This window comes from Equus quagga, chromosome 7 (assembly GCF_021613505.1).
Source record: "Equus quagga isolate Etosha38 chromosome 7, UCLA_HA_Equagga_1.0, whole genome shotgun sequence".
NCBI lineage: Eukaryota > Metazoa > Chordata > Mammalia > Perissodactyla > Equidae > Equus > Equus quagga.
In genome coordinates this window covers 64,570,749-64,598,269 of record NC_060273.1, presented here as the reverse complement: position 1 = coordinate 64,598,269, position 27,521 = coordinate 64,570,749, and the positions used below count along the sequence as shown (strand labels likewise).

Below are 27,521 nucleotides of genomic sequence, written 5' to 3'. Positions count from 1 at the left end.
CAAGGTTGCCGTGTTTTCCTAGTAGAGAATGGAGGTGGCTAAAGATATCATCTGTTTAGATTGGGTTGTTACCTTATGAAATTTTAGATTTTGGGAGAAAACAATTTAGCTCTGATACTTCTGATCTCTCATTTTACAGCTGAGGAAATGAAAGACCAGAGAGGTTATCTGATTTGCCTAACGTCACAGCGATAGGACTGGACTTCAGGTCTCCTGACATCAAGGACACGTTGAGGGGAAAGCATGAGCAAACTGAGCTCCAAATCTGACTACACTTTCCACAACGGAGGAGCTAGTTTTTTGTTACTGTGGCAATGGAGCGCATTTGAGATTTTTTGATGGGTTTACCCCCTACCTCTGTTAGTAGGAAAAAAAGAGCAGTTGAGCTGATCTTTATGGTGATTCAAACACTTTAGATAGATCTTGTCACATGCTTTATAAGTTCCTGATTGATTGTGTAGAATTAAGTTATTGGGCAGAGAACCAGCTAATGGAAACACATTGATGAAATCATTTTCGAGGGACATTAAGTGGAACTTAAAATAAAGTTGAAATGGCTTTATGGATTTTTCACTCAAACTGTTTATGAACATTTATCGCCAGTAAATTATGTTGTGTCAAAAGAAGGAATCCGCAGGTATGGCTTTAAGAGAAACCTTTTTGAGATAATAAAATTGAGAATAATTTGTTATCCAAGAGAGGATAAAGGATAAGATGGGGGAATTCACCCTGATGAATGGTTGTCCACTCTGCAGCTTCTGGGAAAGTGAAAAATGGTGTGAAATTCAGAAACCTGATAGGACTTGGTAAGAAATGGTCTTTTTAAAAAGTGTTAATATCTCATCTCATTCTATCTGGGAATCATTTTTAGAAGAAGGGTGATGGAGAATTTAGCAGGTGTTGTCTGAGGGTATAAACATTGGTATCTACTCATGTCTCATAAAAAGATGAGCAAGTAGAGAGTGGCTTATTCTGCTGAAAGAGACAGCCTAGAGTAGCATGGTCACGGGCATCAGTTTCAGAGCTGAAATATTAGAATTCAAATCCTGGCTCCCCTCTTTTGCTTTGTGACCATAGGAAAATTTCCTGATTTCTCTGAGTCTCAGATTTCACATCCATAACAGATATTAATAGTTCCTACCTCATAGGGTTATTCAAATGATCAAATGAAAACAAGTTTCAATAGTTTCTAGTTCACAGTGAGTACTTTAAATATATATATATATATATATATATATTTTTTTTTTTAAGTCATAGAGAATCTGGATAAGAGGAGGAAAGAATAGGGCTTGTAAACATTTTAGTACCAGTAGTATTATTTTATTAACTGTCGTCTGCTGATTGCTATGTGCCACAGATCTCTTTCAATCTCCCAAAATTCCTCAAGATGAGGGTACTATCAATATCCTTTCTTTTTCAGAAAAGGAAACTGAGCATCAGAGAGATTGGGTTGGGTTTCATGACCAAGGTCACTCGGCTAATGAGAGATTTTGATACCTTCCTCTGAGAAGTCGTATTCATACGTCTGTGTTCCAATATGTACGGGACACGTGGACCTCTGTGGCCAAAGTCCAGGAAAAACAACATCAAAGGGCATCTGTTTGGACAGTGGGAACTAAGGGAGCATGAGTGTCTTGCCCTTTGCTTTCATCCCACATCCAGAGCCTGCCAGTCACTCACCTCCTCTACCTGTCAGAGCTCAGCCCCTCTGGTTTTTGCTGGCTTCCTATTTAACAGATGTCACCTTGGCCTGGCATTGAGAAAACAAGGCACTAGGGCACAGTGGCTAAAAGTGGGTTCTTTAGTCAGATACCTGGATGTGAATCTCAGCTCTAGCACTCACTGGCCACGTGACCATGAGCCCCACATGTTTTTGCCCCAGTCCTCTTCTCTAGAGGATAAGCAGTGTCCTGGTCTTGGGAAGAGACCACAAGCCTTTTGATCTCATTTTACTTTAAAGAGATATTTGTATTTAGCCCAAATAACATCTCTTTATTAGCATACTCTTATTTTAGAGGTGTAGTTAAAATATTTTGGATTGTGATTTTAGACATTCATTAAAAATATAATGTAATGCATGAGGAGTTTTATAACAATAAATTAGTACTCCCACTGATGTCACAGTACCAGTTGGAAATGAGTCCAATAGATGCCTTGGGAACCTAAAGTCAAATCTGGCTATATTCTGTACATGACCTTGCGCCTGCCCACACAGAGCTTAAGATCTAGTTGAAAAGACGAGAGGAATGTCTGCAAGGTAAATAAAAGTCCCAAATAGTGTGTGCTTGGTGCCAAATGAGTGTTGTAATCATTTTACAAGTATTCACTGAGTGTCCACACTGTGCTAGCTAGTGGAGATGTGACAGAGAACAGGACACACTCCTAGCCAGGAGCACAGCAAATGCGATTGCAGATCAGAGAAAGCCGAGGACCCAAGCTCAGGAATTCAAAGGAGATCGTGTTCTTTCCACAGACATATAGTGAGCACCTGTAATGTGCTGGATGACTTTATTGTAACCATTTTTCCCCTGGAATTGCCTTAGAAGGGTGGCTGAGCTCAGGGCCTCCAGCTGCAGTAAAGTAGTTTCTTCTTGAGCTTAGTACAGCCCGAGGTAAGAAGTAAAGTAGCAGATGAAGTTTAGTCATTGTGTCTGATGAAAAAAGAAACAGGCTCAGGGGCCAGCCCAGTGGCACAGCGCTTAAGTTTGCATGTTCCACATTGGGGGCCCAGAGTTTGCCCGATCGGATCCTGGGTGCAGACCTACGAACTGCTTGTCAAGCCACGGTGTGGCAGCGTCCCACATATAAAGTATAGGAAGATGGGCACAGATGTTAGCTCAGGGCCACTCTTCCTCAGCAAAAAAGAGGATTGGCAGCAGATGTTAGCTCAGGGCTAATCTTCCTCAAAAAAAAAGAAAGAAAGAAACAGGCTCATCACAAAGTTTGGATGGATGAAGAAAGTAGCCCAGGCTTTTGAGGTTCATTTTGCATAAGAAAATGTCATTCCTCATTTTTGGATACGTAATTGGCCTGAATAAAGGTAATAGATGTCTTACTATGTGCACCTATTTGGCATAGTCAAAAGTTGCAAAATGGATATTCTTTGTCCTAAAAGGCCTTATAAAAGGATGATAGGAGTGGGCATGAGAAATAGGTGAGGCATTAAGCTTTACAGCATTCTAGTAACAGTTCAGATAATGAAAGTTGTCCATGGGCAGTGTAATCATCATATGGGTAAGTCAGACAATTATGGCTGATTGAAAAGAGGCAATGCTCTTTCTGTTGCAGCTTTCATAGAATTCTCAGTGGAGGAAGGGGGAGAGTTGAGCTGGGACTGAGGAGTATAAACAATGCGAACAAACAGAAATAACTGCCCTTGCCTTATTGAGATATATAACTGTTCCTTTTAATTATATTTCTAAAACAGAGGATTCAAATGGCTAAGAATTCAGCATCTCCAGAATGTCAGAGGGAAGTCCCTGTTGACTGCTGTCGGGACAGATGGGAATGTTCAGTAACAGATTGGAGATGGTACTGAGAGGTGGCTGAGGGTGCTCTTGCATTTCAGACAGCCTAGAGCCACATCCCAGTGTGTCACTTACCGTCCTGTGGCTTCTGCAGGCCTGTCTCATCCACTAGGCAGCCTCCATAATGCCATTGGCCTAGGTGCCCCTCAGGGGATCACAAAAATGTTGGAGATATGGAATGTATACTCTGCGAAAACAAGTTTAACACATGGGTAACAAAAGCTACATTAATCTGTAATCCAACCCATTTTTATTCAGTTATTATATTAGGGTTCTCCAGAGAAATAGAACCAATAGGATCTATATATAGGAATCGATTTATTATAAAAATTTGGCTCAATTATATTGGCCATGATAAAGGCTGGTAAGTCCCATAATCTGCTGTCTGTAAGGGGAGACCTAGGAAGGCTGGTGGCATAATTCAGTCCGAGTCTGAAGGCCTGAGAACTAGGGGAGCGATGGTGTCGATTCCAGTCCAGGTCTGAAGTGTTGAGAAGCAAGAGCACTGAGGGCGGGAGAAGATGGATGTCCCAGCTCAACAATCAGGCAGGAAGGGTCTAATTCTTCCTTCCTCCCCATTTTGTTCCATTCAGGCCCTCAGTGGATTGGATGGTGCCCACCCACCTAAGGGAGGGCAAACTGCTATGCTCGGTCCACAACTCCAATGCTAATCTCATCTGGAAATACCCTCACAGACACACCCAGAAATAATGGTCAGCCAAATATCTGGGCATTCTGTGATCCAGACAAGTTGCCGCATAAACTTAACCATCACAGTTATAAAGAATATAATAACGTTGGAATCACAAGTGCAAAATAAATAATATATGCACAAAAAATCAACATTCTTATGAAACTTACTTCAGAAAAATTGTATTGAACAGGAACTATGGGTTCATTTTGACATATTTGAAATGATATGGTTTGGGATCTTGAAAAGTAAAAATGTCTATGGGCAGAGAAAGATCTTACATGCCCCCACACTGTCTCTATGCCTACTGCACCTGTCAATTTTATGGGGTTGTTGCAAGGACTAATTGGGCTAATACATATGAAGTATATATGATGGTGTATAGCATGTAGTAGTCACTCAAAATACTCACTTAGAATAACAGTTGTTATTCACCAGGATTTTTTTTAATGACCATATACAATGTTAGACATTATTTTCTGATTTTACTTGTAATAGTCTATAATTCATATCAAAAAGATTAAATATTTCTATAGTTGCTACAAAAATAAAGAAACCAATTCATTTTCCTAGACTAATCATTATGGCAGGATAAATCTGGATTTGGAATAACAGTGGTTAATAGAAGATTTCCAGACATTATAACAATGCAAGAGGATTCTGGAAATTTACTCATGAATGCAGGATACTATTCTGCCCCTTCTTACATACAGCATCCAAGAATTACACCAAATATATAAAAATAAACACCTTTACTCCAAAGTACAGGATACTTGCCTGGATAAGTTTAATTAAAAAACTAATATCCAGTGCAATTGTCTGTGATAAACTGAAGCTTAAATGATTTGAAAACACTTTGGGAGCAGACAAATCAGATAATCACCATCTTTATAGCTGGAAAGGTTCGGCTGATGTTGACAAGCTATAAAGATAAAAGCTTATAGCAAATTCAAGAGCTAAATGTCTAGATTGGGTAGAGGATCAATGTTAATACTCAAAGCGTAAAAGTCCTGAACTTAAAATGATCTCTCATAGAGTTCTGTTTTTTTTAACTTTTCAAGGTAATAGTATAGAAATTTATTTACTGAAAAACTTTTGCGTAATTGTTGTTAGGCAAACACCTTAACAGTCTTACAGTGTTTTCTACCATCTAACTCACTGCTTAGATGTTGTATGTGTTACGTGATTTGTGCCCTGCACTGCAATAAGACGGGTTCAGCTGCTGTTTCTCAAAACATTTCCAGTTGGATGACTATTAATAGTTTATGAGAGACAAGAATCAGACTGTGCCATTTCTAGGCATCTTTTTTTTTGAAGGCAGCATGGAATTTGCCTCATGGCCTCACTCTGATCTCAGCAGGAACACTTTGAAAAGAAGTTCTTTGTTTTTTTCAAAGGCTGTTTGCATGAGTTGATTCAATGCTGTCCTATCACGGAGCCCTGGAGCCCCATAGCAAAATATGTGTGTATTGGGTTGTGTAAAGGATTCCTTGCATTTAGCTCCACTCATTGTGCTGATTGTGGCCCCAGGTGACACATCCAACGTCTCCAACCTCTGTTTGTTTTTTTCTTTTGTTTACAGGAGCAGAGGGCACAGTGTTCCCAAAATCTATAGAGACACCTAATGTCAGGGCAGACCCCTTCAAGGAACTAAGGTAAACGTCTGACTATGGTTTCATTGATGAGTGGCTGTTTCCTTTCTCTGTGCAAGTGGCCAATGATCCATTTTGAATCTATATTATATAACAGTGTGACAACATGAATATACAAACTGGGAGAGGTTAGAAAGGACATGAAGATCAGCTACAGCCAAGTGAAAATTTTCTCTGAGGACCTAAAATTGAGGAGTTGGAGGAGGAGGTTGCCTGCCTTCTGATTGTGAGATTTAGGATTCATTCATTTGCAATGTTTGTTTCCTGCAATATTTTATGGTACTAAGAACCCATCCAATGAGAGAACTAGTCAGTAATTGGTGCTGATCAGCCCAAAGAAAAATAGTATCTGCTGAACTCCAAATAAAATACAGATTTTTTTTTTCTATGTAGCAAGCTCTCTATTACCTGGAGGGATATAGTGCTAGAACTACCTTCTGGGGATATTCTGTGTACTGGTGTTAATCCAAATGTCATAAATGTGCTGTCTTTAGCAGAAAAAGACTCTAAGATGCTGTGTACTTACCAGCAACAACTATGGAAAACAAAAAAGAACTATAGACGGGGGCCGGCCTGGCGGTGTAGTAGTTAAGTTTGTGTGCCCCACTTCCCCAGCCCAGGGTTTGCTGGTTCGGATCCTGGGCACAGACCTATGCACCACTTATCAGGCCATGCTGTGGCAGGCATCCCACATATAAAAAAAAATAGAGGAGGATAGGCACAGATGTTAGCTCAGGGCCAACCTCCCTCAGCAAAAAGAGGAGGATTGACAGTGGATGTTAGCTCAGGGCTAATCTCCCTCAAAAAAAAAAAAAAAAAAAAAAAAAGAACAATAGACATACAGACAGACAAATAGACAGACAGAGATAGATGTGGCCTAAAAAACATTCCTACCACCAAAGGACCATCCCTAGGCCCAAAAAAGAAACACAATAAAAATGGCACAATGGGGGCCAACCCAGTGGCATAGTGGTTAAGTCCACATGCTCCACTTTGGTGGCCCAGGGTTCATGGTTTCAGATCCCAGGTGCAGACATACACACTGCTCATCAAGCCATACTCTGGTGGCATCCCACAAGATTGGCACAGAGGTTAGCTTAGGGACAATCTTCCTTAACAATAAAAGAAGAAGAGAAGGTGTGATGATACAAATATAACTTTAATTTTTATTGTATACTTATACCCGTGAAGAATTCAGTGAATACTGACTTTCTTCTTGTATTGTAGTTCTTTTAACTAAAACCAAAGATATATGATCATAAATAGCATTGAATAACTATTCATAAAGTCATCAACCATAAGCAAACGTATCTGTATTATACAGGTCATATCTCCTCTTTCGCAGTGCAGTCCTAAGATCTATGTTTTACTAAAACAATAGCTCTGTTTGAGCTTGTGTTTCCCTAAACAGAAACACGTTCTCAGTAAGTGGAGAATATATTATCTCATTCCAGAACCCACCGCATTACACTAAAGCTTGTAAGTCTTTATGAATATAGGGAAATCAATTGGGCCAAAGGAAGAGGATAATTGGTGGGGAGTGAGAATCCTTTCTTAGCAAAACCCCATACACCTTGGGCTGTATTTTTAAGATACACCACACTGCAAGGTTTTACATTTTACTAGCATAACTGTTTTCATCAGGGCTTCCAGATGCCAGAAGTTACCTGACTCTCTGTCTAGATCCTATGTTTCATATTAGGTACTAAAGCTGAAGTCTTTGAAGGAGATCCACCCAAGGAAACCTGTATTTTAGGACTCTGAGAGAGCTCATTCTTTGAGAATGCAAAGAATCCTCATGTTGATGATGTAAGAGCTCTTTGCAGACAACCTAATGGGTGCCCTGGTTCCCTTTATTTTCACAGGCCTCCTTATGAGCAGGGTTTTTGTACAGAACTAGTCAGTAATTAATGCTGATCAGACCAAAGGTAAGTGCTGTCTAAAAGAAGCTGAACTCTAAATATAATACAGACTTTTTTCTATGGAAGAAGCTCTCCATTATCTGCAAGACTTGGAAAATATAAGAGTAAAGGATTTAGGCTAACTTTCCTTTAAACAGGAAACATAAATCTTCTATAGTTAAAAAACAAACCCAACCTACACCAAACAAACAAAAAGACAACTCTCCAAGCGTCAGCCCACTGTAGAGATCCGTATTCTGAAGAACATAAAACAAAGTATTTGCTTGTATAGTGCTGTGGACACTTAGAGTTGTTTGTACACAACCTGTGGGAAACCCTGGATCTTGCCTTAGAAAAATTAAACCTCCAGAATTCACAAGTAAATCTCCTAAGTCTAGTGCAATAAAACAAAGACTTCAGTTAGTTGCTGCATTTTCCTGGGTTATTCTAAAACTATAGGCACATTCCACTGAGGCTAGAAATTAGTTTTCTTATAGGAAGCATAAGAAGATTTGAAAATGTAATTCTAAAACTGGTCTTTTGTTTGCATCTGTTCAAATTATGTTGATGCTTGATAGCCTGAACTGAATCGGGAGCCTAGAATGTGATAGTTTGGCCCCTTCGTCCTTGTGGAATTTTTTTTTTCTTGATGGTACCTTGTGGGAGAATCTCTGACTGATTGAGAGCATAATCAAATGTGGTGGACAGATTAGCCCAGACCAGTGCGTCTGTGAATGTTTCACAACTGTCACTTAATGGTGCCACATTTTACTCTGTGCTATTGATTGCTATTGACCTTGGTATTGAGTAAATAGATAATGAACTTGGTGACTAAGTCTTCTGGCCTCTGGCTTTACAGTTGGATCAGTTTTACTGCTCCAGCACATTCGTGCTGATGTGTCTTCCAGTCTTAGGAAAGTAGAGTAATCTTAGGGAGAGCCCTGAACATGTACCAGCAGGTAGCACTGAGTGAACTGCTCAGGTGAAGTAGAAGTGGTCCACCCCTCAGTGGCAGCACAATAGAGGGAAAGAGCCCTGAACTGGGAGTCAGGTACCTACTCTACGCCCACCATGTGGCCTCGAGATAATCCTAGAACCCTGCCGTCCGTAAAAAGCCAGGTTACTTCTACCTCCACTTAGTTGATCCCTGTATATTATTTTACTTTTTATCTGAAAATAATTTTGGATTTAAAGAAGAGTTGCAAAATTCATACAGATTATTCCCATATGCCCTTCACCTGGTATTCCCTAATCTTACACACCCATGCTATATTTATCAAAGCCATGAAATTAACATTGTAGTCCTATCGTATCTTATTTTACATAAGATTTGTTTAAAAGGATGCAATCACCTGAGTGTCTGCTAGATGTAAAAGTATCTAAAAAGGAGTTTAACGGAAAAGTTATTTGTTGAGATGTGAGTCAATGGATCTTTAAAACTCTTAGTCCGGTTAAGTTGGAATGTTTTTGAGGATTTGTTTATTTTTTTAAATAATGTTCCATAATCAGATTTTCTTGGCCTCACTTGCTAATGGGAAACAAATTGAGTTAAAAGACCGCAGCTTATTTCTACAGGCTGTCTCCTAAAATAAATAAGCAAAACTTAAATATCCATCCCTGTCCCTCACTCACCCAGTCCATCAAACGTGAGAAGTATCTATTTTAGAGACCTCTGTTGAGATAATTTTTGTTTCCTTAAACCTCTGTCTTGGCTGCTGAAGATTTTTTGTTTGTTCTCTTATTTTATTTTTTGTTTGCTTGTTTGTTAATGAGAAGCAGATTTTATGCCTCTGGCATTTCTTCCTAAAAGATTTCAACTCTCAGCTAAAGGCATGGTAGCTTTCACTCTGCTGGAATTTTGGTTCCCTGCTTTTCTTTCCAGAGTTACTATCGTTACTATGTTTGCAGTGTGTGCTTACAATGTTTGTAAATAATCCAGGGTTGAGCTGAAAATCACAAAAGAAGGTTGCTTCTCTCTAGACAAACAATGAGTGTTAGCAAGGTCCTCGCCGAACGTCCAGCTCAGGCCATGTCTGTTGACTTTGCCCCTGCAGGGCAATTCTGAATTAATGGCATGTTGCTCTAGATTCAAAACTATACTTAAAAATATACCAGGCACTATACTTATCTCTTCAAATAAGAAAGACTGGCTTTAAATAGAGGCTGGATTTTAATAAGTTCACTATCTTAAAATGTGAATATATTAAATGTTCACTTGTTCATTTTTTTTCCCTGGACTATATATGTAAAGACAGATGGAAAAATCCCTGATCTCAGGCTGTACATGATCTAAGACAGGAAATAGGCCATTCAGTTTTGCATATGTATTTTCTGTGAGAGCAGAGGCTACCTTTGAATGCCTGCCTTATGCGAAGGTTTCTTTTCAACTGTGAAGTTTTCTTACAGGATTCTGATCCTAGGAGAACAGGATATAGACTGTGAAATCCTATTTCCCAGACATGCCACGGCAAATGTAGAAAAAGGGAGAAGGTTATACAGACCACTGTGCACATAGAGCCAACGCGATTCCCCTACTTAGCACTAAAAGCTTGGAAGGAACCACAAAAGAGCAAGAAGCCAAAAGGTCTTTATATAGAGAATTCCTCATCAGCTAATGTGCCGACGTGCTCTTACTCTACATACAATTATGACAAGGTGGTGACCTGACTTTCCATTTCATCACAGATCAGGAACTGTTTACCAGGTACTTTTTGACAATTATTAGGAGTCAAGACATGTGCTCAATACTTAGAATGCTGAGATAAATGAGTACTCAAATAATTCATAGTTACAGAGAAGAAGACAGAAATGTAACCCCAAAATACAAGGTAATGTGCTAAGTGTAGGACAGATGTATGAGCCAAGTCAGAGGAAACACAGAGAATGCCAAAATTACCTAAGAGACTTAGGTAAGGCTGCCCACAGGAAGTGACATTTTAGTTGCCAAAAGAAAGAAAAGGTAAAAGCCAATAAGAAGACTTCAGAATTTAAAATGTGTGGTTTTCTAGGGCCATTTAATGTAGGGGCAAATAGACCAACATATTTCAGTAGCTCCCAAGAATGTTACAGTGTTATTTACAAACATGAGGGTGTAATTTTCTTACGACAATTGTGTTCTTTAATTAATTGTGTGAAGGCAATTTCAAATATGTTGTGAAGATTTTAAAGATTGTTACAAATTTACAAAATTAGTACATAACATAATTCGGGGCTGCAAGTTTCACTAATATTAAACCCCTTCTACAGCCCCAAATAAATAAGGCATTTCTTTCTTACTGTTTATTTTTCTTCCTAATGTTACCAAGGTTTTAATGATAAAGCTGAAAAATTCTAAGATAGATCTGTTACTCCCAATATGCACTTGAATATTCTGTAAGATTTTTTTTTTTAATGGAGGGGTACTAAATCTGAACTCCTTTGGGGATTCGTGAGATTTAAAATCTGTGTATGTCATAGGGAAACAAGGATTAGACAAGGCTCCCACAAGTGAACCAAAATGAATGAATTAATATTTAAAAATTAATATCTAAGCCAACTAAATATCTATTGGCTTTCAATCATTTATAAATTTAAGCTACCAGAACAGTCTATCAAAGCTTCAGGGTTCAATTAATTAGGGCCTTGGTAATATTCTCCCTCTCTCTCATCCTCCCCAAAAGTCACAATATCAAAAATATTGGATTGACAGTCTGATTTTAAAAAATTTATATATGCACACACGGACATATATGCAGAGAGAGAGACACACACACACACACAGAGAAATGGGAGGAAGAGGCAAGGGGAGAGAAGCTGTATGTCGAGCTTGTTAACTATGGGTACGTGGTATATGGGGCAATATCATGTAGAAGAAATCTTTAAATTTTCTCCATTTTAAACATTTTGCAGATGTGTTTTGTAATTTTCTTTATCTCCTCTTCCCTCTCTTCTACTCCACACTCCGTATACCGAGACTGTTTTTTAGTTTTGTTTTAAATATATGGGATTCAGAATTATTTGGTCATATAGCACAAATATTGAAGTAATTCAAAGGAGAAATGAAAAAATATAGTAAGTAGGTCAAATAGTAGCATACTCAAGGGCCTAACAATATAGAAGAATTGTGAAGCAGGTGTCATGTTGGTCAAGAGCCCGTGCTTTGAAGGTGTCCTACACTGGGTTTGAATCTGGCCCCAATGCCTATCTGCTTTGTGAACTTGAGCAAGTCTCTTAAGCTCTGCTAGCTTCAGAGCCTAAAATATAGGGACAGATTGGTGAACGTTTGTTAGTTCAGCAAATGTTAGCTATTGGGAGGAGGGGCAAACAGATCTCTCTCATGGGGCTCAAGAACTCGGACAGGAGTTCCCAGAGTTTTAAATTTCATCAACCAGTAGAAAGTTTCCTTTAAACCATGGTGACCAACAATTCTCTTTCAATTAGGGATGAAAACAAAGAACTATTGTGTACTTCCATCTTCTATTAACAACATTTTACATAAAAGGATATTTCAACTAGCAGAGTAGAGAAGACATAACCTTAGGAGGATAAAAGACAGTCCCACAAATTGAATACATTTAACTATATTAACATGTCATTGTGTTGCCTCCATTTTCTCACTTTGCCAAAGACACTGGTGACGGCATCAAAACTCTTCACTTCACAACTTCCGTAGTGGCTGCCCAGGAAAAATGAAGATCTGAAAGCCACAGGCTAGGGTTTAATGAGGGCCACTTGATTTTAAGGTTGTCCTGTTTGAAATCCCAAAACTAGTACGTCTTGCCCATCTGTCAAGACCAGTCAATCCACTGATATGTCCCTTTTCTCCCTCTCTTTCCCTTCCTCCTTTGTTCCAACATGCTATCATGCTTCCCATCTTTTTTTTTTCCTATTAATATCAGTAGTACAATTTGACTTTATCTACATATTTCCTTTTTTCTCCCTTATCCTCAGCCTTTCTCTAGGTGTCCTTTTCACCATAGTTCTCTTAGTATATAGAAGGAGAAACAAAAGGGGTAAAGAAGAAGTGACACTTCAGTATTTGAGGTGTTTCCATCTTTCCTTCTGCCTTATTTATCAAAAGCTCTTATTTTAGAAATGTGATAGAGATTATATTTTAAAGCTACTAAACCTATGTGTTCCGTATTGGTCTTTTCTCTACACTATAATTCTGCCGTTAGAGGCAACAGAAGGATAGACAGCTAATAACACCATGGGGGAAAATGAGGCCAGGACATAGGGGAAGCCCCATTCAGACAGTGAGAGGAAGCTGAAAACCCATCTCTTCTGGCCTCTGGTGAATTGTGGGAAGAAGATAGGACATGTAGGGAAAGCAGGTAGGGAAATACGTGTCCTGATGACCTTTCTTCTTTGAATCATGGAAGGACAACACCAATTATATAGGTTTTAAGGAAAGCCAAAAGCAAAGGGTGATTGTCCATTTTCATTTGGGACTGTAGGAGGAAGCCAGCTTGCAGGGTGGTCTCATTACCCCTGGACTCTCGTGTGGCTAGAGAGGATGAGAGAACCTGGTCAGCGCTCTTGAATCTCCTTCAACTCCTGAAGGGATACCAGGGGAAGGGAGGGTTTGTAGAAGTGTCCACACGGTGTTGTGTTGAGGAATGCAGATGGATAGCTGACGGTGCAGGCTGGCCGGCTCCTGGGCAGCTTCTTGCAGTGGGACTGAGGGCTCCAAAGCGTACAGTCCAGTTTGGGGGTAGGGTGGGAAACATGCCCAGACCGCAGTCCACCAACACCATTCAGACATTCACTGGGTGCTGAGTGATCCCAGAGAGAAGTAACCAGAATTCACTCACTGAGAACTTGAGCATGGACCTGATGCCAATCAAAACAGCATCTTCCGGATTCTGAACTTTCTTTGTTCCTGTCACCACGAGGTCACCTCCCCTCATATTCATAATGATATCCTAAAGAGGGAGAGGAAAATTGAAAGACTAATTATTTAACCTAACGGGAAAGTTGAAACGTTTTGATCTCAGAGAGTATGCCAGGATAGATTAAATTTAATTTTTCTCAACAATCTGTAAGGATAAGTTTGAAAGAAAAATTGTCAGGTAAGAACAATACAGAAATGCCTTTTGCTTTCATGAGTGAGCGTGGTTTGTAAATTGGCCAGCTTGCAATATGTGGTATTATGCCAGTCACAGTATCTTAAGTGACTTTGCCAAGCTTCAAAGGCCTTGAGTCTCCCCCTCTGTGTCTTGGAGGGACCACTGGGTATGATCAAAAGGAAAAAATGCTTTCAGAATCCATCACCAGGCTCTTGCTATTAGTGTGTTCATTTCTTTTCAAATCTTGAGCCAGCAGTGAGTGGAACTGTAGTCCATATCTGATGCTCTAAACATACTCCCCAAAAATGGTCCTGGATTTTTAATCTTTGTTTTTTTTGGTGAGAAAGATCAACTCTGAGCTATCATCTATGCCAATCTTCCTCTATTTTGTATGTGGGACACTGCCACAGCATGGCTCAACAAGTGATGTGTACATCTGTGCCTGGGATCCGAACCTGCAAATGCTGGGCCACCAAAGTGGAGCACACAAACTTAACCACTGTGCCACCGGGCTAGCCTCAGGTTTTTAGTCTTTTAAACCAACAGGATACTGGGGGCATGCCTTATATTTCACAGGCCTGTCTCAAAATCATTACTAGACTATCTATGAAAGTTTGGGCCATCAGCCGTGTGCAGTGAGGCACCTGATTGTCCCTTAATGGCTGGCCCATTTTCATCTGAATTTGAGAAAGGCAATGAAACACATCATTATCATTATCTAGGACAAGTGGCTTTTATTTAAAAATTGAAATTATATCCTTTAGATTAATTTTTAACATAAGGGTTTAAAATGTGAAAAAAAAAAGCCATTCGAAAGATAAAACCATAATGGTTTTAAGGGGGGGCAGGGTATAAAATTGTACTTGTATCCATGTTGTCAGGGCAGGTACAATATCATAAAACAAGCACTAACCTGAGCCTCTTAGAGGAGAAGGAACATGTGTGTCTATTTGCCAAAATTCCTAAGTTGGGGCTACCTTCTGCCTTAAAACAGAGCACGGTGACTTTATTATTGTTTTTATCTTGATTAAAATGTCAGCAGCTGCCATTTATTATGTAAAATGTGTGAGGTAGATTGTTCTATTATTCTTGAAAAACACGCAATTGCTGTTGCATCTCCGTTTTCCCCTCAGTAGGATGGCCCTGCTGGGCGTATAGACAGAAAATCGTGCTTAATTATACCCTTCATGATCCTGGCTCTAAGCCAGCCTTGTTTTATTCCAATTATAACCTTTTCAAAACAAAGAGTAATGAGAGTTAGAGGAACAAGCTGACGACCGTTTTTACCTGAAATAAGTTGAGAACTAGAAACGAATTAAAAAAAAAATCAGCCAATGAATATGACTTTTTCTTGAGCCAGAACTTTCCATAATTTGTTAGAATATAATATAAATGAGTGAGACCATCAGATCTCAGAAAGAACTAAATAACTTGCCAGATTTCCTGGCCATGGATTATTTGCCAAGTTGAGCCAAATGTCACTTCCCAGTTTGCTATTCTTCATTGGCTCCCACTGACCTCAAGATAAAATTTCAAAACTGAAGCACTCACAGGCAAACTTCAAGGGGTTGATCTAGCCCTGGTGATGGCCCTGGCCTCTTATCTCCAATTACCCTTTCCCCTCCTTCCAACCTTTTCTTATTTTTGTTCTTCCCTCTGCTCTCCTCCTGTTATCCATTCCTTCCATTAAACTTTTAATTCTTGCTGTCATATTTCAGCATCCAAAAGTCCTTTATTCTATGGTGATTCCCTTCTAATGCACCCTCTATTAACTTCATAGATGTACTATCTTCTCCTTGCTTTTTGATTATATTAATGATAGTTTCAAGTTTCATCTGTTCCCTTTTTATTTTTCTTTTTTGCTGAGGAAGATTAGCTCTGAGTCAACATTCATGCCAATCTTCCTCCACTTTATATGTGGATCACGACCACAGCATGGCTGACGAGTCATGTAGGTCCACACCCAGTATTCAAACGTGTGAACCTGGGATGCTGAAGTGGAGTGCACTGATTTAACCACTACACCACAGGGCTGGCCTCAATGTTCACTTTTTTAAAAACTCAGGTCTCTGGCTTCTTGATTGGGACTTTTTAAAATGGTTGGCGGTTCATAGATGCCTATTTATTTTTAAGAGTGAAGTGTTAAGAATCTGTTGGAAAGTTTTGCATGCGTGAATGGGGCTTGTTGGGTGGTTGGCTTTGAGGTAGGATGATGAGGCTGGGATTTTTAGGTGGGTGACCCCAAATGTCAGAATCTGTAGGCCTGCTCTCTTGGGCTGGTCAGTTTCCCCAGAGAGAAGTCCTAATCCCCTGCCGGGGATGAATGTTTTGGTCAGTGTGCTCAGGTGGAGCCTGAGAGGTCTCTCTCTTCAACATGTAGATTTTCACTTAATTCGCTGTTTTCAGGATAGCACTCCTGCCCTCAGCTGTCCTCATATCACAGAGCCCAGAGTTCAAGTCTTTCATGGTGAATGTCTTAGTCCATGTGGGCTGCTATAGACTGGGTGGCTTATAAGCAACCAAAAGTTGTTTCTCACAGTTCTGGAGGTTGGAAAGTCCAAGATCAAGGTACTGACAGATTCAGTGTCTGGTGAGGGTTTCCTGGTTCATAGATGGCCATTTTCTCACTAGGTTCTTACATAGCAGAAGGGGCAAGGGAGCTCTGTGGGGTCTCTTTTAGAAGTGCACGTATCTCATTCATGAGGGCTCCACCCTCAGCCCTAATCACTTCCCAAAGGCCTCACTTCTTATTACCATCACATTGGTGATTAGAATTTCAGCATATGAATTTGGGAGGACACAAACATTTCGTCCATAACAGTTAAAGTGGCCTGGTCACCTGGGTGCACACAATGGAGACACAGTCCAGGGTTCTCACAGTTTCCCATGCAGACCTCAACTGGTCTTTCCGATTGCAGCCCCGCCAGACTCTCCCAGCCACAGAGATGCCTGCTTGCTCCCATTTCTGCACCTGGCCAGGATTCTGCAGCTTGACGGAGCTTTTGGCTTAGTCTTCACCAAACCCACAGGCTCTTAGCTTTCAGTTTTCCATCATCTGCTAATGCAGTTACTATTTGTTGTTTTCTTTTCAGCTTCCAAAACTTTGTCAACATTTGAATTCTACTCTTGCTGCTTCTCTTTTTCTTTATCCTTGTGGGTTTGTGCCCTTTTCTGGTCCATTACAGCAGCATTTCAGGAAGGAGCGGAGGTAGACATGTGAGTTGAGTTTAATCAGAAGTCCACTCTCTTCCATTTGCAGGCTTCAGCCACTCTGCTTTTTCTTTGTTTCTTCTAGAGTGCCATAGAGCCTTCCCTTAGAGCTTTGCTATTTATTCCCTTTTCTTGAAACATTCTTCTCTACTCTCTTTATGGATAATCCTATTCATTTTTCAACTCTTGGTTTAAACTTCATTTCCTAAGGAAATCCTTTTTGGCACACCCCCAGGCTCATTATGGTCTACCTGTCACAAATACACATAACCCCTACATTTCTTCATTTTGGAATTCACTCTTTGAAATGCCATTGCCCACAAAGGGGTTTAGGTTAGATGGATTGTTACAAATTCACTCCCCCCCAAAAGTGTGTGCTCAGCCAGCAAAAAGATGAGTAACTGCCTCCTTCACATTTGCTTGTAAAGGAGAGCTATTAAAGTCTCCTAGAGTCTCTTATTTTGTCCAAATATTGACTTATCCCATGCCTTTCTTTCTTCTCTCCATACTAAGTCATTTCCAAAAGAGAATAATCCATTCCTCTTTTTCACAGTTTCAAAACTTTTTCTTTTTCATCCATGGGTTGTTCAGTAGTCACAATCCAGCAGAACTGTGCTTAACTTGAAGCCTCTAGCCTACAGATTCTATTCATTTTCTCAACCATGGTTATCATAATTCACAGAGGAATGCCAAGTCCCCTTTCACCCAATTATACATTTCGTTGTTGCTTCCTATTCATAAAGGAAGATGAGTTTCCAGTTCTTTGGATTTTTTTCAAAAATACAACCTGACTCATTAATGATAATTTTCCTTGCCTGCCATCTGAGCTCAAGCACACTCACTCGAAATAACAAAGCACAGAGGAATTTGAATCCTTTGACAATCAAAGCTCCATACCCCTAACCTTGAATAGAAAATAGATGCTAATAAATTCAGGGTCTTAAAAATGTGAATTATAGTCATTTCACACTTCGTGGCAGTTTCATGCTGAAGAAATAGCTTAAAACTTAATTATGATGCTTGTCCCTTCATTAAGTGCAGATGACATTCCTAAGATAGATTTTTATAATGACATCTGAGGAAAGGAGTTGAGAAACTTATTAGTTATTCATGATGGAGAATATTGACTGTGTACTGATTAAGGGAAAGTGTTGACACCCTTCTTAACATGATGCATCTGTCTCTTAGTTTCTGGTTCTCCCTGTGGTCCTCATGGAAAGCTCTTTGGGAAATGGAGAAAATGCCCTTCAGCCTTCAAATGCATATGTATATAGAAAATGTGCATGATGAGTGGGATTAAAATGGAGAGCGGGTGGTGTTGGGCTTCTGATGATCTGCCCCTGCAAATAACAGCTGTGCTTTGAGGACCATTCCTAAGACACACAACCCTAATGATTGGACACATCCCGCTCTCGGCACTTGAGGAGCCATTAAAGTACGTTCAGTACTTCAATGGCTCATTCTAAAGCCAGAAGTCAGTTCTTGGTGAGCGCTGTATGAATAGTTTTGCCTCCTGCCACATAATAATCCCGTAGCTTGAGCCATGCGGTGACTAAGTGAACAGGTAAAGGCATAATCCCCCTCTGTTTGTGCAAGGTGTGATGTTCTTACAAAAAAAGAATGTTACTCTTTGTTCTAATGACCTAGAATGGCTAAGAAGTGATGGCAGCAGAACCAAAAGTGGAATAGCCTAACATAAGAAAGCAGTCTCTAGCTGTCTGAAGTTGTAAATTATCTCCCTGGGGAGTTCTGAGCTTCCATCACTGAGAGACTCAAGGTAAGGGGGCTATCGTATCAGGACTATCACAGAGGTGTGTCAAGCATTTAAAGGATGGAAGATTTTAACTAAATGACCTTTCCAATCTGCTCTAATATGAAGATGCTAAGACTCGGCTTCAAAGGACTGCTCATGGATGTGATTTTACCAGAGACCTCTCATTACATTTAAATTCCTTTAAAAAGCTCCATTCATTGAGTAGTTGAAGGACAGAAACTGTGACCAGCATTCAATGATTCCTTTTTTATTTTTCCTTGTACTGGGGAGAACAATTCAGATTCTTGTAGTGCTTTGTATATTTCAAAGTATTTTCACAAATGCTCCCTCAAAGACTCCCCACCGTGGGAGGGGAGGGATTGCCTTCGTTCGTTCCCATTGTACAGATGAGGAGACTGAAGCATTAATATGCACCCCCTCTCTTTTTGGCATAATGAGAAAACCCTATCCAGTCTCAGAGCTCAGTAAGACTTGGAGGTTTCAGACCGTGGGACAGAATCTCTGACACTGGCGACAGCAGGGTGTTAGGAGCAGAGCTCTTGAGCCGGACTGCTGGACTCTGGGTCCTGGTTTCACTACCTGCTAGAGTGTGATTCTGGGGAAGGTTTTCAAATCTCCTTCTGTCCCAGTTCCCTCGTTTGTGAACGGGGATCAGAATAGCTCCAACCACAGAAGGACTTGTGAGAACTAAATGGCACGAGTTTTATGAACTACATCGAACATTACCTAGAACTTAGGGCTTAAATGTTAGTTTCGGGGGCTTTGATGTTGAAGCAACAGATTAGTACTCATTCTTGATTATGGCCAAGGACTCTGTCCCAGTGATGCAGTAGTTTTGCTATATCATGTGCCCCATATATAATACTCAGCAACAGGTTAATAGCCTATTTTGTACAAGTCAGTAGCATCAAGACCATAATAAAACAAGTGTGAGCCGATTAATATGCCCAATATTGAAAGTGATCTGTAACCTGGCTTTTGAAGTTTTCTTATAGCAAAGACATTTGCCATCTACATTAAGGCTCAAGAGAGAGAAGCAGACCTTGTCCTAAGGAGAGAAAAACTGAGACTTCAGTACCACCCAGACAAGACGAAGCAATAGTTATTGTGGTTATGAGTGAAAAGATAGTGTTTTAAGCACTCCTACCACAAAGAGCTTTTGGACTTTTTCTAAATTTAATTGCAGTTTGGTGAGAGATGGGGGTGGAAACATTATTTAAAAAGGGAAAAGAACAGAATTTACATAGCAAAATTTTTTAACCTCCACTAACTCTAATACTACAGTGACCAAAATACTTTCCCTCCTGGCTCCTTCGGCCATTTGTAGAAGAGTGACAGAGACTTAGAGCAGCAGAAAATCCCAGAAACAGAAGCCTGGTCTGGATACCTTTGATCCTGGTTACTGACTGCCACCAAGAATCAATGGCTCTCTCAGAACCCTAGCGGGAAAATGAAATTAAGCATTAAACTCTAATGAAGTTTCTTGTGGGGTTTTTTTCATTTTAATTTTTCACATGGACTCCTTTGAGATTATCCTAGAGATTGCCCATTTATTTTTATATATGTTCATAAAGTTTTGATCTTCCATTAGAGTGCACCCTGCCGAGTTATGTTGTTTTCTTCCCCTAAAGGCCATAGTGGCTTCAGTGGATTTTTGTATCATAACCACATGTTGCTGTCACTGGACTCTTGCTTCCTACCTGCATCCTATTGCTGGGCCAGATGAACCTGCAAGATACAGTGGCTGCTGTGGTTTTTCTGGTAGAATTAATTCTCTTTGGTAATAACAGTTAGTTAGACACTCCTTTGGCCATCTAAAGCAAACCTCAGCAATATTTTTTAAAGGACTGGTGTCACTTGACTGGATACTACTAATGAGGTTTAGTGGATGAATGACACACTGTTCAAAATGCTGTTTCCCTGGGTTCTCTGGGCAACAGTCAAAACAGGGGTTGAGGGGTTTCAGCCTGGGACCTTGAGACAAGCTAAGCAATGCTGATCCTTTGGTTCACCAAATCTCCCATGTTCCAACCAAAAACTTGATAAGATCTGGGGACACAGCCTATAAAGTAGGACAGCGGGAAGCAGCCTTGGCATGCCATTTCATAAGCTGAATCCATCCAAAAGTCTTGAAGATGACATTTGCTGCCAGCATCTGTAATTTCAGTTGACTAGGGTTCTAGCCGGACCTACCAGGTTAGACACATAAATATAACCCAAATGAATCCATTCCGTCCCCAAATATTTGAATGCCTGCTATGTGTCTGACAAATGTGCTGGGGATACAATGACGAACTAGACAGATGTCACCCTTGCCCTCTGAGTATTTATCTTTTAGAAGGGGAGACTTTGGCTCCTCAGTCAAAGTGACCAGTATTTGTGGAGCACATTCCTATTCCTAGTACCAGCTAGTTCCTTTGTGTGTCTTATTGCATTTAATTCTGACAGAAGAAGAAGTTCTCCTGGGAGAAAGCCCTGTAATCATTCCCATTTTACATGTGATGAACCAGGCACTCAGAAAGTTTCAGGGACTTGAGCAAAGATGACGAAGGAGCCGGGAAAAAACCACTCACTTTGCCTGACGTTAGCCTACATTCTTCCTGTTAAACCACATCCAACCAGCCATACTCAAAAGGGATCTGCTCTTGGGTAGAAGACAAAAGGAATTTGTGTCCATATTGCATTTCTTATGCCTTCTATTGCATTTATTTGGAAAGGCTTTCTGACTTTCTGATCATGAAAAGTAATTGCCAGAAAAGCCGAAAGCTCAGCTGTCTGGCCATTGCCTCACTGATAATCTGCCACAAGGGAAATGTGTTACAACCGCACCTTGGGAAAAATGCAGGACAATGCAGATCAACAAAATTTACCCTTCAGTCACAGCCTACTAACCCTTGGGCCTTATCTCAGCACCAGAGAGGGTGAAAAACCTGTCTTCATGGCCTTTTGTACCATGTAATTGTTATCCATTTGTTTACTTGTTTATTGTTTGTCTCCCTTACTGGGTTGTAAACTCTAAGCCAGTGATTCTAAACCTTTACTTCATATTAGAACCACCTGAGGAATTAATAAATAATCCTGATTCCTAGTCCCCATCCCAGAACAATTAAATCAGCATGTCTGGAAGTGCAACCTAGTTATTGGTATTGTTTAGAGCATGCCTGGTGATTCCAGGGTGTGGCCAAGGTTGAGAACTGGGTTCTAAGAGGACAGGTACTGTGTCACATGCCCTCATCACACTGCACACATTGAGTATTGTAAACTCTGAAACAGTGCCTAGGACGTTAATAGACACTCAGCAAATGTTTGCTGAATAATGGGTGGGTGCAGAGATGGAAGGATGGGTAAATGAGTGAATGAGTAAAGAAACCAATGATTATATCATTCACTGGAGTTGAGTAAGTTCTTAGAACACCTGTTATTAGATAGTTGTTTACAGTTGACCTTATGATACTTCAGATACTGCTGTGCCAAAAAAAAAAAAAAAAAAAAGAATCATTAGAGGTTTTAGATAAGTATATGAAAAAGTAAACAGCAAACTGCAGGGTGCTCACGTCATCTAGAAGTGGAATTTACTCTGCCTTCTTTAATACCACATTAATCTCCAGTCTTGGCGCATCCCCATCTTGACAGTGCAGGCAGCTGTTACATCAAAGGTAATGGTTCATTATTATTTCTTCACTGAATCATGTTTGTCTGAAGGAAGCAAAGATAACAAAGAGGAAATTATAGTTTGTGTGGAGTGATGTGATTGCTTGTAAACCAAGCAATAAAAGGGAAGTGTACACAAGCAACTGAGAATTCTGTCTCTGTCCTCCAAATGCAGAAAACGAGTAAAGCGAGCAGTTTATGCCCTATCCACGTTTTAATTGGGGGTGGGAGAAAGATACTTAAGTATCTTCCACACCTGGGCAACCTACAATTTCCTTGATACAGCATTGATTACGCCCCTGGATAATTCTGTGGAATGCCAGTAACACTTTGGGCATACCAATTTTTATTCCAGCTCTTATTCATGTAAAATTCAAGCGAGTCTGTGTATCTAACAGGGAGCAGTAGAAAGACCAGTGGAGAAAGTAGCATTTGTATAAATTTCTGTTGATGTACCCAGTACTGCTTTGTCAATATGTTACTTGGATGTCAGCTGAGATTATCTTGTCCCCTAATATCTACCTAAGAGTGATTGATGTAAAACTCATTTTAAGCAAAATGTAGTATCCATCCTAAGGACCTCCTCCTACTTTCATGATCACCTCTGATTTTGTGCTTCTGTTCTGTGAATGTATTCACTTTAAGACTAAACACCTCCACTAGACCATCTATCAGTTTTGTGCAAGTTTGAAAAAGGCACCCCTTCCTCAGATTATTTAATTTCCATCTGTCAGAAAATTGTCATAATACAGTGATTTTTTTAGAACAAGACAGTTATTGCCAAGTAATGGAAAAATACAAGTGCACAAATCTATGTTGTCTAGTGTTTGAATTGCCCCTCCACACATGCATACACACGTGTCACCCTTGAGTAGCCCATGACCTGCACAATCACGTATGAAGTCCCTGAAAGGGCATCTTGCCACTTTGCTCGAGTTGTCCATGTATAAGTCAAGGATTGGAATTTGGATCTCAGTACTTAAAGTTCCACCAAAAAGACTACAGTAGTCCCATCTTATTCATTTTACTTTCTGTGGTCTCAGTTACTTGTGGTCACCCGTGATCCAAGAAGATTAAATGGAAAATTCCAGTAATAAACAATTCTTAAGTTTTAAATTGCACGCCATTCTGATAGCACGATGAAATCTTGCACAGTCCAGCTCTATGCCATCTGGGATGTGAATCATCCCTTTGTCGAGTGGCTCCATGCTGTATATGCTACCCGCCTGTTAGTCACCTGGTAGCTGACTCAGTTATCAGATTGACTGTTGTGGTATCGCAGTGCTGGTGTTCAAGTAACCCTTATTTTACTTAATAATGGCCCAAAGCATAAGAGTAGTGATGCTGGCTATTAGAACATGCTAAAGAGAAGTTATTCTTGTTAATCTCTTACTGTGCCTAATTTATAAGTTAAAGTTTATCGTAGGTGTGTATGATAAAGGAGAAAACATAGTATATTTAGGGTTCAGTATCATCCGTGGTTTTAGGGATCCCCTGTGGGTCTTCAAACATGTCCCCCATGGATAAGGGGGGACTACTGTACTCATATAAGGCTCTCATGTTTTGAGAAAACAAAACAAGGTAAAATTTGATAGTAAATATTCTTGTTCCGAAAAGTCCCCAGGCCACATTACCTAATCCCTCTACCTTCTCTAACAGTTTTTCCTTCTTTCTTTCTTCTCTCTCCACTTTCTGCTCCTGATCTCCACATATCTAGATTCTTTGTAATACAATCAGTTTAGTTAACTTCTTGGTAACTCAGGTTCCTCAGACCCATGCCCTTAGAGTCTTATCTTTTCCTCAAGCTGCATATCAAAGTGTTTTCCCAAACAGAAAGAATTCCTTCCCTAAGATAAATTCTGGGGCGAGAATTAAGAATTTTTCTTTAAATCTTGCTACAAATATTTAAAGTGGAATTAGGAATTGTACACTGTGGCAGCTGGTTTCTTTCTAGTAAACATTCTGTAGGCTATAAGTGGGAAGGAACCATTAAGGGAGGAGAATTCATAAGAGTTGAAGATGCAGATGGCCCATGGATATGACGTGGTCCAATCCTGTCACATAAGGAATGGGAAAATCTAGTCCTAGAAAGAGAGAACTACCTGCCTCAAGTCACACAGCTAAGTGGAGTGGTCAACACTGGAAACAGTCTCCTGATTCCCAGGCCTGGGTACTTTTTGGTGCTAAATCACCTTTTACAACGTTTAATTCATACTTTCTCTTCTGCTCACATGCCAGCTTGGTATCATGACTATTAGAATCTTGATATTAGAGTCAGACAGTGCTAACTCCACCACTTACCAGCAGGGACTTAACCCCTCTGAGTTTCTGTTTTCCTGTTTGCAAAATGGGGATGCTAATACAGTTAAGTAAGAGAATCCAGGTTGAAGTGTACTCTTGAGGTTTCGGAAGGCTTTTAGTGTTTTTATGTCCTGTACTTTATCCACTCAACTAGTAAGCGTGTCTTAGGAATACTTAGATATTCAGAATGCAAAGATGAATAAATCATGGTCCCCTCCTCAGTGACTACATTGCCTAGTAAATATGAAAGTTAGGTTTATAACAGGCCTAAGTAAAAGTTTTATAACAGGCCTATGTACTGAGACAACACAGATGAAAAGACATGTGTGCAAGGTCTCAAAGATGAGTAGGAATTCACCAGAAAGAGAAGAAGGTGAAAGCAATCCAGTAGGGAGCAGTAGCAGCATTTGGTACAGCGTGGAGACATGAAAGTGCATGCATGATGTGCTGGAAGTGTGATGAAAACGTCAACAGAGCATTTGGGACAGAGAGCGATAGGAGATGGTGCTGCAGGGGTATATTAGGAACAGATGATGAAAAGACTTGGATACCCTGCAAATAAATTTGGATTTTAACCTATAGATGATGGGGAAGAACAAGCATAATCACAAAATAAAAGAAGTGCTACCATATTAATCATTACAGCAATTTTTAATGTTTCACTGTTATACATGTTCTTGATTTATTCTCAGTTTGGGATTACTGCTGAAAAATACTCTAGTTCTAAACTGGTCCACTTGAAAATGGATTACCTCAAATGAAGTAGCCAAACCAAATGCTGTCACGAAGGTGCAAATATAATCTCAGCAGGCTTTTATTTAATTGAGGGCTTACATAATACAGGAGTTCACTGTAGCTAAAATAACATGTTCTCTGCTGCTGGATTTAATGAAAACCTGCTTAAAGTGTATATAAAAGAGTGAAAAGCTAGGTGCATTTTCTGGGTACATTTCCCAGGACTTTACTTGCTGAGGATCAAATATTACACACGGTGCTGACTTATTCTAGGATATGTAATTTTAAAAAGAGAAAAGATCATGTAGAATATCAGTTTAATTAAAAAAAAATAGATGCATTGCCACAGCTATAATGTTATAAAACACATGAGTAGTAAGTTTATGGATCCTTTCTCACTGAGAAATAAAATCCTATTTCCCATAGGATGTGACTGGCACCTGGAAATTTCTAAAATAAAATTTTAGAAGGCATCGGTAGAAAGGTACATGTTGAATAGCTTCTAATGTTGGCAAGTAGCAGGGAAGGAATTCTTTAGAAAACATTCACACTGGAATAGTAAAAGAACAAACAAAAAAATTGTTGGCTTTTGCTTTACCCCTATTCTCTGAAATCAAACTGTGTAAATGCAAAGATCTTTTCAGTTTCTGCCAAAAAGACAGTATCTTCAGGCTATACAATAGCTGCTTTAGAGTTGAACACAGTGACCAAGATAAAGAAAGAGACTGCAGTATGAACAAGGGACGTTCAAGTAGTAGGCAGAAAATTAATTGGAAATATAGGAAGAAGCCAGCATGTCCAACTGTGCAGAGAGACAGAGGACATCGTTGGATCAGCAGGGGCTGAGCTCTCTATGGCTTTGAGGCATTAGGGGTCAAGGACAGTAGAAAGCTTAGTTTTTCACTTGAGATCACTTAATAATGACATTGGGTGCACTGTAAGTGCTGAGGGTCTCCAGAGCCTTGACACAACGTACACACGCACACAGTGGATTAACGGGTGTTTAGCAAAGCTGATGCCAGTGTTTCCTTCCCCATGCATTCTTCTCCCAGCACACATTTACATGGGAGGTTTAACTTAGGATCCCCAAGACAACAAAAGATTAAAACAATTGACACGCTTCAGTGTGGGAGTTACGTACCAAGCCTGTGAAAAAATATGGAAGGGAAGGGCCTGATGCCACTCATATATCTCTGATAGTAGGAAGTGGGGGGATCTATGACTGACAGCCAAGCACACATCTGAAAGGAACTGATGCCCGATATGCAGAGATGTTTAGTTCCACCAAGGGAACCACACTGGATGGTAGGAAATACCTGAATGGGGGATCACTCATTCTGTAAGATTTTATTTAGTTGATAAGCTACATAAGCTCGTGAAACAGGCACAGACTCCTCCATCAAAGACTTCATAGATTCCCTCTCTTTTGTCTAGTTAAATTCTATACTGAGCTCAAGCATCACCTCCTCACGCTCCACCCCATGCCCTAAGCTCTTACAGCACCCCAAGTTTCTCCTCCGTAGCATTTACTTGCATTTTCTATTGTACCTTCACTTTTAGGCATGTTTTACTCATGTCTGTATGCCTGATTAGCCAAAAGCACCATGAAGGCAGGGCAACTTTCCTTCTGTTTTATCCCCTGTGACAAACACAGTGCCTAACACATAGTAGTTATTCAATAAATACTTGTTGAATGAGAGAGAAACAAGAATAAATCAGAGCTAGCTGTTGTTGTTAACCCTAAGAGAGGAGGTGGGTAATCCTGTAGACACAATTATATTTTGCTGTATTATGGAACCTCAGACACTTTATTGTGTCTGACATAGATCTAAATGTCTTTACTTAACCAAAAAACCCAATTTCCTGGGAATTCAATTAACAAGAACGACAAAGCCTGCACTTACAAAACCCCTAAGCACTTACATAGTACCCTGAGCTTTGAACTCACATAGACTTTAGTTAAGACCCTGGCTCTGTCACTTACTGGTTATATGATCTCCAACACACAACTTAATATCCTGGATGCTCACTC

General features: G+C 40.0%; 1 protein-coding gene across 3 annotated transcripts in view; it reads left to right on the top strand.

Moving 5' to 3' along the window:
- SGCD (sarcoglycan delta) overlaps positions 1-27,521 on the top strand; it is an 897,144-nt gene that overhangs the window by 797,393 nt on the left and 72,230 nt on the right. For all 3 annotated transcript variants that reach the window (XM_046668506.1, XM_046668505.1, XM_046668504.1), the window contains one exon: positions 5,801-5,873. In XM_046668506.1, coding sequence (XP_046524462.1) covers positions 5,801-5,873 — 73 coding nt within the window. The remainder of the gene's footprint in view (positions 1-5,800; positions 5,874-27,521) is intronic.